Genomic DNA, 19,647 nt, shown 5'->3' on the forward strand with positions numbered 1-19,647 from the left:
TCCCTTCCGTTGCAATGAATGTAATGGAAATGGTAAAAGTAATGACCAAAACCCTGAAATGGGCTGGAGAAAAACACCACTCCTCCCTCCCGTCTGCCCTGTTGGTAGGACTCGGAGAAGGTGGTTCCTCCGCCTTCAGAGGATAATTCGGTTCCTTGGCCCCTGGGAAGATTACTCTGCCTGTTTATTGTTGAGAGTAGTTCAGATGCGGAATGTGAGGATGTCAACTGGAAACAACTCCCTGGACAACTTGTCAACCACTGGAACAACTTAACAACAAACCATGGGTTTGCAAGGTGGCTTGTTTGAGAAAAATAAGCCACACTGTAGGGTTAACAAGCCACCTGGCGGAAAATGTCCTGCGTTCAGACAACAGGCTAACCTACAGTTCAACAAACAACCCACAGTTCAACAACAACCCACACTCAACCACTGAGTGTGGGTTAGCGTGTTGTGCAAACCCAGTCTATGGGTGTTACAAATACCACAGGAGTATCTCTATTTTTGTCTCCAAAATTTCAGAAAGTATGCCATCTCTCCCATCCCCAGCATTTTACCAGAATGGCCAGGTGTATAAAATGTGCCCCTGTTCAATTTCCTTACTTTCTCTGGATGTCTGTCAAGGTTATTCCTTGATCAGTAACCTTGAAGTGGACTATGGTGGGTGTAGGCGGGATCTCCAGTTCAATCGTGGAGGACACGGCTTTCCGGACTGCTGCTTTGCCAGTGAGAGTCTCCATGGTCACGGAGTGTAGGTACAAGAGATTGCATACTGCAAGGCCGGGAGGCAAAAGAGACAATTGGTGACCTATGGCGGCTGCTGACATCTGCCAGAGGTATCTGGATTCATCTAGTCCAGCATTCTCTTCACACAGTGGCCGACCAGCTGCCCATGGGAAACCCAGGCAGCAGGACACGAGTGCAACAGCAACCTCCTGCCCATGTTCCCCAGCAATTGTGGGCCATGAGAACTGGAGCTGTGACTGAAAGCTGAGACAGAGAGAGAGCGCAAGAGAAAAGTAGCCAGAGAGAAAACAAGAAGAGAGGGAGGGAGAGAGAGAGAGAACAGAAAGAGAGAGAAAGCAGAGAGAGAAAGCACATACACACATGCATGCACAGAAAGTCGGGGGTGTTCCAGACAATTTGTGACTGGCCGTGCTTCTGTGACTGGTACAGATGCTTCTAGTGGGGCCTGGGAGTATCACCTGCCCCACTCGGCCCTCAATGCAATGAGGTTTCTCTGGTTGGTCTCCCTGTAGTTTCCCTCTTTGACCAGGGGTGGGTAGTGGTGCACAGGCGGAATCCTTGCCTGACACCCCTCAGGTCTCAGAGTCAGGAACCACTGAGGGTTTTCGTCCTGATTATTCATATCACAAGAATTTCTCTCCGTCTCCCTCACAGACACACACACTCGCAGTAAACAGGAGAGTCACACAAGTACATTCCACCCTGAAGCCACTGTAGGAAAGGATGCCCTAATTTGGCTGGAAGGGATAAAAATCTCATTTTACCCAGGTACAGAATATTTTGGTTTTAATGCTACCAAAATGCAATACCTTCATTACAAAATACACAACCTTGATAAAGGGATGTATGGATTGTATAATCCTTTCCGTCTGCATTTCTCAGATTCTCAGACCGCTTTTGTTCCATCGTCCACCCATCAACGGAATCGGATTCCCACCGAATTTGCGCAATTTCTCAGATAAAAAATGCGCAAATCCCCCCCCCCCCGTGCATTTTCACACTTTAGCCTATGGGGAAAATACGTATTTTTGGCCAATTTTTAAAAAAATGTGTGTATTTTTTCCTACAACGAAATTTGAGTAAAATTCAGGAAAGTTAGAAAACCGGTCCACAAGTCTGTGGAATCCACCTGACAGGGGAAAAGCCAGTCCGCTGCGGAATCCACAGGCTGGATTCATAAAAACCCAAACTCATTTGGTTCTGTTGTGGATTTCTCCAACATCCCTCCCTTGATAGAAGAAGTAAGAACTGAACTACAGATACACATTTGCAATATGCAATGTCAGTCTGTCCAACAGTCCTTGCTAATTTAACAGGACTGTGTGTGCCTATTTCACTTACCAGCAGCTTTCTGTGAAACTGGAAATGTGACTTCTGAACCCATGGCAGGACTTCCTTGTCCTCCAATGAAATCTGACATGGGAGTGGAGGGGAATCAAAATGTCAAAACAAATCTGACTGAGGACAACAATGGATCAGTTACAAGCCACTTTGCAAAACTTGCAGCCCTGTCGCTCAGTGAAACCATCTCCTGGAAAGCCCCTCAGCTTCTTAAGCCACATACACTAAGCTGCACCCCACCACAACTTCAGGCCTTGCTGCATTATTCTCTTCCTTCAAGGTAAGCTAACCCACCCTCCATCACAATGTAACTGACAATTATACTTACCAGGTATCAAGTGGGTTGGGGGCTTCATCACAGCACAATTTTGCTTGAGTTGCATTTGGTTACCCATTCATTGCCAGTCTTAATTTAAAGTGCTAGCACTAACCCTGAAAGCTCTGAATAGTTTGGAACCATTTATTTAATATAACTAACTAATTATACGAAGGACTGTCTACACCTATGCGAACCTGCCTCGGTCCTAAGATCGGGCTCCGAGGCCCTGCTCTCAGGCCTGCCACTAAGATCGATCAGGATGGCAGATACCGCGGACAGGGCCTTTTCAGTGGTGGCTCTGCACTTGTGGAGTTCCCTCCCCTAAGAACTCCATCTGACCTCGTCTCTTGCAGACTTTAAGTGGATACTAATACTTCTTTAAATTCACCAAGCTTTTTATTGATCTCATTGCTGGCCCCCTATATATGTTTTTTTTTTCTGTTGTGATATTTTATCATGATCAGTTATTTTGCTCTTAATATTGATAGGGAAGCTGCCGTTGGTGCCAAAAAAAGGAGACACCTTAAAGGTAGGGACGTATGGATTCCCCACCTTCCATTCCGGTGGGGAATCTGCCCGGGGGGAAGGCGATCCGTTCCTCTCCCCACCCCTGGAATCCTCTGGAGAGGCTCTGCTCTGCAAGGATTCTGAGGAGCCGCACTCTGGCTCCATACCGCTCCGCTTACCTCTGCTCTAGGAGGATTCTGGCTGGAATGGCACTCCGGCTCCTGAGCGGCCGCCATTACCCTATCACTGGGAGGAATACGGCCGCAAATGGTGTAGTTGACGCCACTTGGGGCCGTAAAGCGCCGAGTTTAACCTAAATGCAGCCGTAAATGGCTGCAGTTAGGTTAAACTGAGGGCTTTATGGCCACAAGTGGTGTCCATTACGCCATTTGCATCTGTGTTTTTTCCCGCGATAAGGTAATGGCAGCCGCCGTTACCGTATCACCAGCGCTCTGGAGCCGGAGTGCCGTTCCAGCCAGAATCCTCCTGGAGTGGAGGTAAGTGGAGCCGTTCCGCCACGGATTCCGGTGGCCAGATTCCAAAGAATCTGGCCTCATTTGAGTCCCTGGCGGATTTCTCTGACATCCCTACTTAAAGGTCTTCACACATTCCGTTTAGTTTGGCCCTGAGTCCTGGGTTCTCCAGAAATGGGAACAACAATATCCTACCTCTCATAAGTGGGAAGTTCTCCCCTGCTTGCCTTGAATTAACTTGGAAATTATCCAAGATCTTTCCTCCCAAGACTGGAAAAACTTTGATCATTTTCCAAGCCAATCCAAAGCTCAGTAAACGACTCCCACTCTGCCAGCTCTCCCCATCCCCCAAATGCCCTCCCAACAGCCCCCCACCCCCAAAGCATCCTCCTCCTCCTCCTCCAACTGTACTAAACCAAACGGCAGCAGCGGGGGCAGCAGCACTGACCCCCCAGTGGAGGTCTGCCCCTTCCCCTCGGTTGCCCTGGCATTCTGCGTTGCAGCGCACTGGGGAGACCAGGCTCGGGGGGCCATGGGCGATGTAGCCAAACCCAGAATAGCTTCTAAGGAGACCCTAGATTCTGGCCCTTCAGTCTGAGGTTTTCATTCTTGCCCTGGAGATCCTGAGGATGAAGCTAAAACCCCGGAAGCTTGCAAATCCAGCATGATATTCAACCCAGACTATCAGGGTGTCTCTACATTAGCAAAAAACCCACATCCTTACTGGGGCTTTCTGCTTTCCATTTCTCTGCAGGATTAGGAGGGGCTCCTTTACGTGGCAGACATGTGGTTTGAATCAAGAGAGAGCCTCCCTCCCTCCCTGGCACATGTGCAAAGGAGCGGGGGGGGGTGTCCTTGTTTTTGTCATTGTACTGTTTCCTTGCAGCCCCCATGAAAGCTATGACTTACTTCTGAGTAGACATAAGAGTGTGCTGTAAGTCTGCAACCCTCGGCACACTTACTTGGGAGTAAGCCCCATTGAACTCAGTGGGACTTACTTCTGAGTAGATGTGAGGTCACACTGTAAATCTGCAACCCGAGGTGCACGTACTTGGGAGTAAGCCCTGCTGAACTCAATGGGGTGCTCTGAATCAACAGAAGATGCTGATTCTGAGCTTGGTGGGGCGGGGGATCAGATGTGTCTCCCTTGTTGCAGGGAGGCGTTTTATCCTCTTCTCCCTCTGACTGGCCTGCAATCAAAACACATGCTCAAGCATTTACATGGCAGACACTTGAATCGAGGAAAGTCCTTCCTTGGCAAGTTCGTAGCGCTCCGCCGGCATTGCACACTGCCGATACCCCACGTTTTAAAAAATATTCCAGCTTATCTCCAATCTTTTTGAAAGCGGGATAAAGGGGAAAAGGCATGGGAGACGTCCTCAGTGCAATCCTATACATGTTTACTCAAAAGCAAGTCCCACTGTGTTCACTGGAGCTTACAACCTAGTAGGGGTGATCAGAATTACAGCCTAATTGTTGTTGACACCTGTACCTAGCATAAATAGCTATGGACCTCACCACAGTGTGTTCCATTCCTCCCAACACTGCAGGAATTCTTTGCTCAGGTTCCTAAACATACCTTGGCTGGGGATGACAAGTTTGCAGGGTAGTGCTAAAGGCATGATGGTGTGTTGATACACAAATGCTGAGAGGCTTCCTACAGTGAAGAGACAGAGAGATGGAAGAAGTTTGTGCAGAGTTCTTAAAACTCTAAAACCCATATCCTGGCTGAAACTATTAATTTCCATGCAATCTGCCACTGCTAAGAGTAGCACTGAAGGTTTGTTAACAAATCTGGAAAATTATTAGTAAAGCAGCACCGAATATCCCCCCTCCCCTGCCCCATTTTCAAGGGGCCATTCGTCTCCTGTGAAGGTGGGGGAGATGTCTGGTGACTTCTTCTTCTTCTTTTTTTTAAAGGGGGGGGGGATTCTGATCCCTTTTGGGGGCAGCTCACCATTATTCACAAGGCAGCCAAGGATTTCACCTGCCAGTCCAGTTGGCTTTGCTACATGGGACGGGAGCACTGTCTTATCCTTCGCCTCAGATAGCAAAACATCTTGGGCCGGGGGCATTATTGTGTGTGTGTGGGAGATGGCTGCCCCTATTGGCATGGAGAAGAGGTCTATCAACATCTTTTAGGGTGCAATCCTATGCATGTTTAGATAGAAAAAGGTCCTACAATTCCCAGCATTCGCATGACTTACACTAAACATAGAGATGGTGCGGATGCCTGATTCTGCCTGGAAATCCAGTAGAACCACCCCTGCCTGCACCCATGAGCCCCGCTCGCTGAGACCCTTCCCATGCTCACCCCGTGCCCACACTTGGTGAGTGGCCTGCACTCACCCCAGCCATCGTATCAAGCTCTGCGGTCGCCATTTTTTGAAAAATATAATGGTGGTTGCAAAAATGTGAGTTTTTGCGAATGTGCATATTTGCTGATGTGCAGAAATGTGCATTTTTGCAAAAATGCGCATTTTGTGCACCTGCGAATATGCACATTTGCAAGAATGTGTATTTTCACGCATCTGCAAATATACACATTTGTGCGACTGCCATTGTGTTTTGTTTTTAATGGCGACTGTGGAGCTCAAGGAAGCTGCCGGGGTGAGTGTGGGTTGCTTGCCAAGCACGGGAGTGCCCCAGGGGCACAGTCTGGGGACCGGCAAGTGGGGGCAAGGGCTCGGCAGGCAGCCGGAGAACCCAGACAGGGGGGGTGTTCGCACATCCCTAACTAAACACAGGTTCCACCAAACCTCAACCAGTCGTAATAACAGTTAATAAGAGTGTACATCAACCTACCCCAACCTGCTGCCCTCCAGATGCATTGGACTACAACTCCCAGCATCCCCTCCAACTCCCAGCATCCAGTGCATCTGGAGGGCCTCAGGTTGAGGAAAGCTGATATATATGTCTATATCAGCTTTAGAACGCAGAGTTGAATCAAAGTAAGTATAATGCCTTACCGAAATATGGTTCCTCGTCAGCCCCCTTAAGATGTACTCCCCGGGCAGAAGACTCAATGAGGAAGTGTCTGATGTGATCACCACCATTCTCCCCTGTAAAGCAAAACATCCAGAGCTGAAATGGATTTGAAATGCAACTTGTGGGGGGAAAAACCCCCAAACACCTTGCACCTGAGGTTTTGAAAAACTCAAAACTGAACTAGCTTTAAAACCTGGGTTTATCTTTGCACCCTTATAATCTTCAACCTTCCCACCACTACCCTCCCCCACCTGCTTTTGGTGGTTTTGGGGGTGTTTTTTAAAATGTAGATTTAAATAATTAAGATGTAGTTTCTGAATGCAGTGTTTTGCATTCTTTGCACAGAAAGTGGTCTAACAATGTTATTAAACTAAATAAGGCTGCAATCCTGTGGGGACAGTTGGCCGCCTCTGAACTTGGAGGCGACTGACTATCCAATGCAGGGCAGGCGGAGCATGGAGGGGATCTTCTCTGCGCTCCGGCCACCCTGCATTTGCGGCCAGATGGCCGATTTTAGCTGCTTAGCTGGGGCGCCTTGGAGCAGGCAGGGGAGGCTGGATGGCGCATAGGAAGCGTTGTAATTATGCTTCCGCAGTCTCCTCCCCTCCCTGTCCCTGGGAACGCCCCATTTTTTCCTGCTCCACGCTGCAGTTACAAGTATGGAGCCAGGGATGAACCGCACTGCCTACGGGGTGGCAGGGGCGGGGGCGGGGAGTTAGGTTTCTGGGAATGGAAAAATCCTATGGCTGTCTAGACACTGTCTAGCGGCCATAGGATTGTGCCCTAAACAAATAGATAACACAAATTCTGTTCCTAAATTTCTGGGCTTATTATTATTTTTTAAACCGCTGATGCTGTGATAGGGCATGTCTATGCTTCACCGTTAAATCTGTTGAAGAAAGAGAATTTGCTCTGAGAAGCCTCCCACCACAAAAAAAATAGTTTCAGCTTAAGGAGGTAGTAACTTTTGAATAAATACGACTGGTGTTACAATGGCATTATGACACAGATGTGGGATATAACAAAAAAATTAAACAAAACAATTTAAGCGTCTCATGAAAGGGGCCATGTGAAGTCTCACCATATTCAAAATCTGTCCCTAAAATCCGTTTAAATAATTTTTTACACGGTTTCAAATTCTGCAATGCGGGAAGTGAATTGAATCTCAAATGTAATCCGTTTAGCTAGAGTCCTAACCATAGCAAGAGGGTTTGCTGCAAATTCTAGCAGATCTTGACAAAAGAGAAGCCCGCTCTCCCTCCATCATGACCATTATTAACACTGCTGCTTAAGCAACACATCTGGCATGTGGTGGCCCCGCCCTGAGCTGACTTCCAACCATTTCTGGAAGGGGTTTGTGTGTCGATGCCATCACAGGCTGACTCTGGCTTTTGGCCTGCATGTACAAGCCAAAGGTTCTAAACTGAGGCCCAAACCTAAATTTAATCCTTTTAAGTAACTTTTTAATATTTTTTTCTTTTTCTTTCTTGCTTTCTTCTTCCTTTTCCTTCTTCTGTTTTTTCTTTTTCTTTTTCGTTATTGCTGTGCCCTCCTAATAATACTGTATTGTTGGAAACTGTAGATAATGACTAGGTTGTTGGTACTGCTTATTTCATTTATAAAGATAAAAAATAGAATAAAAAGTATTAAAAAATAAATAAACTGAGGCCCAAGCCAGAGGTGCAGGGGTTTACTGAACACCTGCTTGCTGGCTGAGCTATAAAGCGGGTGCATGATTGCCATAGTGATTTTTTGTAAGTGGCCCTGGGAACCAAAGGCAGGGTATGTTTCCCCCAAACAAATAAGGGTACAATCCTAAGCAAATTCAGACTGAAAAAAATCCAACAACTCCCAGCATGCCCCAACTAGCTTTGCTGTCTGGGGCACGCTGGGAGTTGTAGGACTTCTTTTCTGTCTAAACATGCACAGGATTGTGCCCCAAGGAGGTAAATTCATTTTGCACGAAAAGGGAGCCTGCAAAACTCGCCCCTTCCCCCAGCAGCTTTCCCCCACTTGGCTCCCTTCTGCTACCTGAACCAGGCCAGGGGGGCAGGAGGTTGACTTAAGACTGCGGACCCCCAGGCAGTAAGGTGGGGGCAGGCTCTGCTCCCATCCACCTTGTCCTCCTTTTCATGTTAACCCTCCCCTTCCTGCTGAAAAGCCAAACTGATGAGTCTGCTTCGGCTTCGAGGTGGTAGCTGTGCACGCGAAGCTCAGATCCGGGCTGCATCAACAGAACTGGTCTGGGCTGAAGCCGCCGGAAATGGTTACTGGCCTGCAGCCGCCAGGCACTGAAATGGTGGTATGGATCGGTCCCAGCACATCAGTTTATTCTTCACGAGATTGTTTCTGTTCCATGTTTCCCTTCCGCTTCCCCAGAGGCCTACAGTTGCTCCTGGAGCTTGATCTCAGCAGCTGGAAGGAGCAGGAGGGCCTAGGCCTTCGCCGGCTCTCAACACTGCCCTTGGTCACGAGAGCCTCAAAGAGGCCTGGATATTATCACCGTTCACTGACTGCCTATTGTTCTTCTGCTTTCTTTGTTTGCCTTCCCTTTGGACACCTCATCTGCTTTCCTCTCCTGCTCTTTCACTTCTCCTCGAGTCAGTTAATTCCCTTTCCCCTGTGGTCTGCCCCACTCATCCACCCCGCACGCTCCTCTTTGAAAGACTGCAGACTCCTCTAGAAACGCAACAGTGATGGCTGGTTCTTATGTGACGGCACCGCGCTCTGTAGCTTCTACATCTCTCTTGTAATTTCCAGCAATTCCCTGTGTGCCACGAAAGAACTGCTAGTGTGCAATGAGAAGTGTGTTAGATCAGATTTCCCCAACCTGGGGAGGGTGGGCATTGTAGTCCAACACATCAGTTGTGGAAGGCTACATTAAATTGTTAAAGGCTGCTGGGAGGTCAGGGCACCTGCCCTACAGGGAATGCTACCTATTGCCTCTCTGTGTTGGCTACAGCTGATTTATTCAACAATTTCTTATGCCAAGGATGGGCAACTTGTGGCCCTCCAAGTGTTTTGGCCTACAGCTCCCACGACCCCTCACCACTGGCTATGCTGGCTGATGGCAGTTGTAGGCCAAAACGTCTGGACACCTGCAAGTCGCCTACTCCTGCCTTATCCTGAGTCTCAGCAGAATTATTCACCCTTGGGGGATGCAGCTTGTTGCATCTCTGCATGAGTCACTAATCTGGGTTTGCCTTCTTCCAGTGAATTACATTACATGCTCCAAACAGTGACTTGTGCAGAGACACGTATGAATTACTTTTTCACACTCTAAAAATATACTTTTTCAGCTGCAAGAGGAGTATGTGCCTCCAATTTTAGTGTTGCTGTGTGTTTTTTAAGTGTGTCCCTGCTACCAAAAGTTCTTTTCTCCTTTTCTGTCTTCCCTTTCCTTCAACACTGAGTTTGGGAACCTTTGTGTAGCAAGTTGTCTCTATAATATAAGTGACCCCAAAAGTGGAGATTCATCTCCTGCAAGGTCTTGCAATAGAATCTCTTTGGGAGGGCCAATTAACAATCCACAAAAGGAATTTTCGGTACCTGATTTGCTGCCGCAAACTGTCATGGCCAAGCCAAATGAACCACGGTAAGATGTGCTGTCCCGCATGATGAAAGTGCCGGGGAGTTTATCCGTTAGCAGTTCGACGGCTGTTTAAAAACACACAGTAGGCAAAGAGTTAGCAAAACAAAGAAGGGTGTCGTTTTATAAAGGAGGATGAGGGACTAATTTCAATACTTAATGTGCAGCCTTTCTCAACTTGATACCTTCCAGATGTGTTGAACTACAACTCCAATCATTCTCAGCCAGTAGTCCAACACATCTGGAGGGCACCTGGTTGGGGAAGGCTGGTGTAGCACTTTCAAGCGTTCAAAGTGCTTCATATGCATTATACAGTTGTCCTCCTTACAGTAACCCTGGAAGACAGAAACAAAATTCAAAGTGATCTTGATAGGCTGGAGTGTTGGCGGAAAACAACAGAATGAAATTTAATAGGGATAAATGGCAAGTTCGCACCAAGGAAAAAAGAAACCAAATATACAGTTACAAGATGGGGGATACTTGGCTCAACAATACTACAAGCGAGAAGGATCTTGGAATTGTGGTAGATCACAAGGTGAATGTGAGCCAACAATGTGATACAACTGCAAAAACGGCAAATGCTGTTTTGGGCTGCATTAATAGAAGCATAGCTTCCAAATCCCGGGAAGTACTAGTTCCCCTCTACTCAGCACTGGTTAGGCCTCCTCTGGAGTCCTGTGTCCAGTTCTGGGCACTGCGCTTTAAGAAGGATGCAGACAAGCTGGAGAGGGTTCAGAGGAGGGCAGCAAAGGTGATCAGGGGACTGGAAACAAAGCCCTGTGAGGAGAGACGGAAAGAACTGGGCATGTTTAGCCTTGAGAAGAGAAGACTGAGGGGAGATAGGATAGCGCTCTTCAAGGACTAGAAAGGTTGTCACAGAGAGGAAGGCCAGGATCTCTTCTCCATCATCCTAGAGTGCAGGACACGGATTAATGGGCTCAAGTGACAGGAAGCCAGATTCCGGCTGAACATCAGGAGAAACGTCCTGACTTAACAGTCAGCAATATGACAATGGAACCAGTGACCTAGGGAGGTGGTGGGCTCTCCCACGCTGGAGGCATTCAAGATGAGGCTGGACAGCCATCTGTCAGGGATGTTCTGACTTGGATTCCTGCATTGAGCAGGGGGTTGGATTTGACGGTCTTATAGGCCCCTTCCAACCCTACTATTTTATGTTTCTATGAACTCTGCAAGGTAAGCCAGTATTATGAACTCCCATATTGCAGAAGGCTAGACTGAGGACAAGAGGGAGCGGCTTGCCTAAAGCCGGTAGCAAGTTCATGTTAGAAGCGAGATTCAAACCAGGGACTTCCTGATTCGTAGTTCCGTCTCTTAGCACTACACTACCCTAGGCCAGACTAGATAGGATCTTAGCACTACGCTACACTAGAGAGGAATTCCCATGTTTTGAGATGATGAATTTGAACAGAAGGGCTGGAGCAGAAAATGCCACCCAACAATATTACATTACGTATTAGTCATGCCTTTTCTTGCCTCATAATTAAGGCTGTCTCTGAACTCGCTCTCCCTGTCAAAATCAGTTCCTGGATGCGGGGGGGACAAAGTTTCCTTCTTTTTCCAGGCAAGTCCCTGCGGTGCTTGTTGTGCACAGGCAGTCCACCATGCACAAAGGGGAAGGTGGGAATTCTTTGTGAGGACAGGTGCAACAGCACTTTGCATGTGTGTAACAAAATCCAAAGCAACAAAAGGGATCACAGCAGCTGCGAACAAATACAAGGACAAAATTGCAACGGTACCAGCTCTGTAGACCAAAACACACACACACACACACACACCCCTCTTAAATTCCCAGTGGGATTTAGATATCAGTCTTTCTCAAGGGAAAAATTTGCTTCATAAATAAGTCAGGCAGCTCTGAGATCTGTTTTGGGAAGTTCTATTGCCTTAACTTGGTAAGAGTCTGGAAACGTGTGTAAGACAGAAGATTGTACTCTACGGAATTAGCAAACAGACCGAACTGTCTTGCTTATCTGTGAAGCAATTTTTCCCTTGAGAAAGACTGGTTTTCAAAACACATTGGGAATTAAAGAAATATTACACACACACGCGCACGCACACATACAGACACACACACACACAGAGTATAAACAGGTGTTATTTCCCTTTGTATATCTGGAAGCTGGAACCCTGGGGAAAGGGAGAGGGAGGTGCACAGGAGAACGTGCTGGATAGGAAAAGGGTTAAGCTCGTCCACCACCTCACCCTGCAGATTGGCCTCTCTCAAAGCTGCGCAAGTCCTCCTTAAGTAGTCTCAAGCTTAGCAGGCTAAGGAGGCCTCTGACTGGAGGGAGAGCTGTAAAGCAAAAGCAGTGGGCATGGTATGGGCTAAGAAGCCCCCTCCCATTTTCTGCTTCCCCGCTTTGCAAATGCATCCCAGTCCCCACTTTGCACGTCAGAGGCAAACATGACATCCCGTGTTAGATGGATCACTGGTCTGTTCCTGCAACACAAAGGCCCACTTCGGACATAACAGCACACTATCGTTTTTTCTTGTTCCGTGAGCAAGCCCAGGCCAGGGCCAGGTTTGACGCAAACCTGGGCAAGGTGACCTCCAGAGCCACGTTATCACCCCCTGGTGGGCTCCCCCTCCCCAGTAAGCTTGCCAGTTGGCAGCAGAAAGCAGTGGGCACAGGCATCCCTTTTGCTTTGTTGAAAACGTTTCTGCTAGGCTGGCAGGCCAGCCGCCGATCAGCCAGGTGCTTGGAAGCAAAGCATTGGGTAAGGCTGTGGCCACCTGCCATCTTCCTTTCCCCACAATGCCTCTGGGCCATGCTGTGTTGGGGCCCAGAGGCATTCTGGGGAAACGAAGATGGTGGATGGCTGCAGCCTCGCCTGGCACTTTGCTTTTCAGTGCCAGGCTGAGTACTTCCAGCCTGCTTTCCCAATTAAAATGTGTTGTTTTTTCAAAAGAGACGCAGGAGACAAACATCAGCCCCAGTGGGCCCTGCAGGTTGTGCAGGCCCTGGCATTTGCCCCACCATGCTGGGTGCTGACTCCATGCCTGAACAGGCTGGCACACTCCAACCCTGGTTTGATATCCTGGCTTGTTAACAAACCACCATTTATTGATATCAAAACAAAAGCTTAAAATCCCCTCATACTGGCACCATTAGCCCCAAGCCTCTGGGCAGACGTCCGGGGACCCGCGGCCCAGAGGGCCCCCAGAGAAAGGCAGCAGCATCCCCCTTGGGACCCCCCCCCATAGGTCAGCAGCAGCAGGCGTGCTGCTCCACGAAACACCTCCTGAGCCAGCTCCAACCATGCCCGCCACCACCATCATTTCCCAGAGTGCCTCTGGGCTGGAGAGGCATTCTGGAAACAAAGGGGGTGGTGGGTGGATGCGGCTGCAGCTGAACTGTTGAGCTTTATTTCTGAGGGGGAAAGGGACCCTCGCCCACTCTAGACGCTGTCTGGTAAGTGGGGGCTGGTGCAGGAGGAGAACAGAGCATCCAGGGCGGGCCTGGCATTCGCTACCAGGTGGCATTAGGACGGGAAGGAGTTCCTTTTTCTTCTTCTTAAAAGACAGTTGCATGGCAGTGGATGGTCGTTTCGCCAAGCACAGCTGGCTCTGGCACTTGGCTGGGCGTCTACTACTGCATGACTGTTTTTTAGAAAGTAGAAAATGGGATGCAAGGCCAGGGAGGACAGCAGAACACGACCCCGGCACCTGCCCTCCCTTGCTGTCCTCCCCCTGCCACTCACCAAGCAGCATCAGGAAGGGGACTCCTTTCTTCTCCTTGGCATCCTTTTAAAGACACCATGGCACAGTGGCAGGCATGTAGCCTGCTCCACCAGGCACAGGTGCCCCTTGCTTGGCTGGCCAGCGTGCACGACGGCAAGAAGAAGCACAGCGGAATCCCCTTCCCTGCACCATCTGGCAAGTTGCGGAAGGGAGGAGAGTGATGAGCGACCAGAGCAGTGGGGAGAGGAGAGGCGGGGGTGTTGCAAGCGAGCTGGGCAAAGCAGGGGTGGTCGCTCCGGAGGGGACAGGGATCCCAGTGTCGGGGTCCCAGAGAGCACCTTGCCCAGGGCCCCCATAGACCTAGCAACACTGCTGTCCCCTCACACCTGAGGGGGGAAGGCGGGAAGCACATGAGTATCAGCTCATTCCTGTAACTGTGAACCACCCCTTTCTGCTCCGTCTAAAACACAACAGATTCTGATATTCTTAGATGTCCTGCTCTTCCCTCACCTCCCCCATTAGCCCCTGTGCCTTATTTTACCTTGGTCCCTTGTGATGCTAGGTTTGAACCAATATTTAGAGGTGTCCATTACAAACTTCATCGTTGTCTGGGCATCTTTGAAATAGCCTGCAAGAAGAAATAGGATATAATGAAGCTGAAGGTGTTAACAAAAGAAGCAACTGGACAGGGGTCCCCAACATGGCACCCACTAGCAGTGCCCACGAAGTTCTCCCCTTCCTACCCCCTTAAAAAATTTGTTTTAAGGAAAACCTTGGGAAATAGGGCAGTCTCCTTTCTCTCCCTTTCTAACCTCTAGCCTTGCTCTTTCTCTCCCCTCTTCCCCATGCCTTGCTCTTTCTCTCCCCTCTTCCCCATGCCTTGCTCTTTCTCTCCCCTCTTCCCCATGCCTTGCTCTTTCTCTCCCCTCTTCCCCATGCCTTGCTCTTTCTCTCCCCTCTTCCCCTGTGCCTTGCTCTTTCTCTCCCCCCTACTCCTGTGCCTTGCTCTTTCTTTCCCTCCTACTCCTGTGCCTTGCTCTTTTTCTCCCCTCTACCCCTGTGCCTTGCTCTTTCTTCCTCCGTCCCAGCTTCTAGCTATTTCTCTCCCCTGCTTTAGTTCACTTTGGACTTGCCAGCCCCCCACGGCAGCCATTTTGTGACTAGCCACACCCACAGTGGGAGTCATTTTGTGGTGGCGCCCACAGCAGTTTCTCAAATTCCCAGATGTGCCCACGGGTCTTAAAAGGTTGGGGATTCATCAACTAGGACAATCAAAGAGATGGATATTTTCCTCTTGGAGACAGGATTTTTAAAAAGTGGGATCTGAAAGGGGTTTATACAATCACAACAGCTCTGTTCAGGCATTCAGCCTGCACACCTGGGGACTAAAAGGGTAGTGAGAGCGAGGATGCACATGTCATGCATGCCCTGCCCCAAATACCCCTGGGATGCGCATGCACCTCTGAAGACCTTTGCACATTTCGCACTAAGGTCTACAGTGGGTTTGTAAGTGTGTTCAGCTTACAATGTGCTTACAACCCCCTTGTAGACCTTCGTGCTTAGCGTGCAAAGATTTGCAAAGGAGCTGGGTGTGCAGGGATGTTGAGGGCGGGGGGGGGGGGCTTGTGTACATACCCTCTTCACCACCACACTTCTAACCTTCATGTGTGCAAGCTGAATATATTTATAGTGCTAATAAATAAGGGGAAAGGGAAGAGGGGGGAAATCATGCCCTCTCGAAATATAATGCATCCAGAATCGTCCACTGAAATGGATAGACACCAGGAGTAAAACGCAGGGTGGAACCCAAAATAAGGGTGCAACCCTATGCATATTTATACAGAAAAAAGTCCTACAACTCCCAGCATTTCCCAGCCAGGGTTGGATCCAGTTGTTGTTCAGTCGTTCAGTCGTGTCCGACTCTTCGTGACCCCATGGACCATAGCACGCCAGGCCTTCCTGTCCTGCGCTCTCTCCCGGAGCGTGCACAAGTCCATATTCATTGCATCAGTAATGCTATCTAGCCATCTCATCCTCTGCTGTCCCCTTCTCCTTTTGCCTTCAGTCTTTCCCAGCAGAGTATACCCACTGAATTCAATGGGACTCGAGTTAGTAATGACTAACTTAAGTCCCATTTATGTCAATGGGTATACTTTAGGTCAAACTAATTCTCTCCAAGCTGGAGAGTTCCAAAGATAGCTATTAGTCACAATAACTGGGGGCATCTCTACATTAAAGGTAACACCCGCAGTCCTCCCGTTGTGGAGCCTTCCTGTGTTTACTGCGGGCTCCCAGAAAGCAACCACGTGATTGCCGAGAGGGGAAGTTTCCAATTTTCAATGTTCCGTAGAACTCAAAGAAACAGCGCCATCTAGTGGCTGTCTAATTGTGCAACAACAAATGTACACTGTAGGGAAAATCCAGGATATTTAAATACCTTGTGATCTCCGGATCTTTTTAACATGGAGTAACTGGGAAACGCTGCCGGATGTGCCTCGGAGGTTGACGACTTGGGGAAAGGACCTGCAAACGTCCACGAGGGACCCATCACGAGTGCATGATCATATGATGGCGCCCTAGAAGTACCTCCTCCATATTCAGAGACAGGCTACCTCAGGCTTGTTCTAGTGAACCGTGTTGCCTTCCATTACGTGTAAACTTTCCTAGAGCATCTGAGTGGCGGCTTTAGACAACAACTGCATGCTAAGCTGGGTAGATCGTTGCTCTTTTGTCCCTGGTCAGCAACTTGTTTTCCTGGTGGGCCGCTCTGAAGGGGGAGGCAAACCTGTTCCCCAGAGTCCACAGCTGCCCCCTCCCCTGTGTGTGATGAGAAATGGCTCAGTGACAGAGAGGAGGAGCAGGTATGTGAGCAAGAGAAGGAGGGGTGGTGTTCTGCCATGGCTGCCCTCTCACACTGGTTTCAACTGGAGGACATGGAAACAGAAGGGTGCGCAGGAAGGAATTTTCTTTCCACTTCTGCCCTCTTAATTTTCTGAAGAAGTTTCAAAAAGCTCAGAGGGGAGGAAAGGGGAGAGAGCATCAATAAACAGGGGGCCCAGAGTCAGCCCAGGAAATCTTACTGAGCCCACTGCACAGATGCCTTTCTGCTGGACGATGTACAGATTGGCTCTGTCCACTTGGTCACTGCGCATGTGGGCACACTGCCATTTTTAGCTTGGATTGTTTTCCCCCTCCCTCTGTCGCAGGGAGCTTTCATTTTGAGCATTTCTATGCCAGGCTAAAATCCTGCAACTTTACTGGGGCTTTCCGCTTCCGTTTTAAATGCAGGATCACGACGAGCTCCCTTTACACGCGCTTCCCTTACCCCCCATCCCACTTTCCCCCCTTATCTGCACATTTGATATATTTCATTATACAGCCACTAGATGGTGCTGAGGTCTAGTGCCTCTTATTGCATGACTTCCTCTTTTCTCAAGGAAATTCAATGAGCTGTAATTTGATAGCTCATGATCTCCAATCTTTTTTAAAAAAGGGATTAAAGTCATTTAGCATGGGAGATGCCCCGGAGGCTGGTGATGTCATGTAAAAGACCTGCAAACTCCAGTGAGTAACCAATCTCAGTCCCAGGATAAAAGCCCTGTGTGGAGAAGCCCTTAGACAGCTTTATCCTCCCTCCACACCACACAGACAGACCACACCACACAGACAGACACAGACACAGTGCTCATGGAAATTTCAATTGACACAAAATGTAAATCAAGGTATTGTGAAACAAACACAGGAATGGAATGACTTACTATCTACAGATGAGGAGGAGGAGAGCGAGCTCTCAGAAGAGGTCTTGGTGGAACCACTAACTCCTGAAAACGTGCCAGAATTAGGCTGGGGTATCTTGTGTCTGAAAGAACCTGGGTGAACCCGGGAAGGTTTGGGAGCAATCTCACTGTCTTCCGGAAGACCGTTGATGAGCACAATGGGGATTGGGGAGTTTGCAATGGGTGAAGGAGAGCCACTGTGGGACCATTGCTTCTGGTATGGCTGAGGTTGGGAAGAATTCCCTTTCTGGGAGCAAATGACACTGGGGTAGTAGGAACTTGAGCTACAGGAGCTGGCATAAGAGCCACTGAGGGATCCAACAGAGGAAGGACTTCCTGTTGATCTGGTTTGAGGCATGTCGGGCTCATTGTTGGACAGTGACTGGGTGCTATTGCAAAAGAGAAAGGAAAAATACAGAAGAATTAAGGGAGACCCATACAACTACTAGTACTAAATATTCATATAATGCTAAATGGTACATGTACAAAATATGGAAGGGGCACAGGGCCCTTCTTAGAGCACTGGCACCCCCAATCAGCATCTAGCATTGCTGGCTGGCCCCTTTTAAATATGGAGTGGGAGGTCGCCAGCCAAAGCCCCACCTCGCTCTCCCCATAATGACCCGCTGATAGTCTTGTGTCACAGATATCCCTGCTCCTATCCCTCCTTTGATCCTTGTTGGGAGGAGTGGAGGCAGGCGGCATCACTCTGGGGACCAGATCTGGCCCAGGGGGTCTCCTGTTGCTGACCCCTTCAGTTTGCCATCGGACCTTTCTTCTTCTGCTCCACATCAGCCATATGTATCCAGTGCATTTGTGGCTCTGCTTTGTCAGGGCAAAATGCAGCATGGGCAGCAAGATTTGCATCATTTGGCATCTAGAACTCCCCAGCGTTTCATTCTGCAACACTGATGTTTAGCTATATAGTCATGAGAGATGGGGGGAGCTGAAAATGTTTGGCAGTGCCTAAGGAAAAGAGTCTCAACCATGAAATGTGCCCAGGTCTGCTCTCCACTCCTTGGACAAGGAAAAATACCCCCAGGCATGTACTTGTGTGATCTCCTCTTCCTCCTGCCACCTCCTCTCCTCCTGTTCACGCCAGCTGCAGTGCAGGAGCCCTGCCAAGTTTCAGTGGCCCTCAGCCCACCCCCCAGTGCCGTCTTCTCTTCCTCAACTGCTGCTGTGTCCTTCCCTGCTTGCTACTGCTTCTCCCCACCTGCTTGGTTGATGGCCCCCCTCTCCTCCAGGGCCTGGATCATTAACCAGGCCCACCCTTGGCTGCCATTGTGAAAATGCAGCTCAGCTGAGAGGGAGTGGGAACTATAGCAGAGTTCATCCAAACTGAGATCCATTTTCAAAATGGCAGCCAGCTGCCTGGGCAGCTGTTTCTGATCTCTCTTCAAAAATTGCCACTTGGAGCCACGCTGCTGGATTTTAAAGTGTATTTATTTCCTTTGAAGAAAAAGTGCATTTTGAAATCCAGCTGCATAGCTCCACGCAGTAGTTTTTGCAGAGAGATTGGCAGCAGTGCTGGTGGCCACCATAGGCTCAATCCAGGGCTGAGTAGCAGAAGAGAACCAGGACTTTGTTTTCCCCGAGAGCGAGGGCTGCAGGACCCCAGACTCCGACTCCATGGCCCATGTGTAGCAGCAGTACTGCTACAATGCCTGCCCTGGCCTTTGGCTTTTGTTGGGTGATGGGTTCTCACTGGTATACAGTGTATACCAGTGGTATACACTGGTATACAGGTAAAGCAAAATTGTCACGAGTGTGCCATAAGAAATACATGATTTAAAAAGCTGCTGTGAGATCAAAGCGCTCATCTGTGGAGGAGGGTGCCTGTTGTATCCCTGCGTGATCTCCTCAGCAGAATAACCCACCCACAGAAAAGCTGCCTATTTTGTCTCTGCATGAGTCCCTGCTCCGGCTGTGCCCCCCTCAGGGGCTGGGTTCCTAGGAGGGGAGGGAATTCTTATACTTTCAGACTTTAAGAGCCAGCCTTTTGGGGTGTAAGGGCAAAGAGTGTATCCGACTTTAATTAAGAAAAGGTATGCCTCTAAAGTCTGGGAAAGGCATGGGTATAGACTGGACCATGTCATTGCAGGATATGAGAAAAGCCCATTTTCAGTTCATCCTGATCTTTTCTTCTACCTCATATAAAACAAAACCTATGGCCCGACTGGAGCCCACCTGGAGAAGAGCCT

The 19,647-nt window shown here is 49.0% G+C and overlaps 1 protein-coding gene across 3 annotated transcripts in view; it reads right to left on the reverse strand.

The window, feature by feature from the left end:
• The window catches only part of TNS4 (tensin 4), a 48,019-nt gene that overhangs the window by 2,588 nt on the left and 25,784 nt on the right, over positions 1-19,647 (reverse strand). For all 3 annotated transcript variants that reach the window (XM_084804587.1, XM_084804586.1, XM_084804588.1), the window contains 7 exons: positions 17,426-17,832; positions 14,209-14,295; positions 9,925-10,032; positions 6,357-6,449; positions 4,967-5,044; positions 2,089-2,160; positions 604-772 (listed from right to left, as the gene is read on the reverse strand). In XM_084804587.1, coding sequence (XP_084660713.1) covers positions 604-772; positions 2,089-2,160; positions 4,967-5,044; positions 6,357-6,449; positions 9,925-10,032; positions 14,209-14,295; positions 17,426-17,832 — 1,014 coding nt within the window. The remainder of the gene's footprint in view (positions 1-603; positions 773-2,088; positions 2,161-4,966; positions 5,045-6,356; positions 6,450-9,924; positions 10,033-14,208; positions 14,296-17,425; positions 17,833-19,647) is intronic.

The sequence above is a fragment of the Heloderma suspectum genome, chromosome 6 (assembly GCF_057233095.1).
Source record: "Heloderma suspectum isolate Gila_16-S chromosome 6, 16-S_ref, whole genome shotgun sequence".
Lineage (NCBI taxonomy): Eukaryota > Metazoa > Chordata > Lepidosauria > Squamata > Helodermatidae > Heloderma > Heloderma suspectum.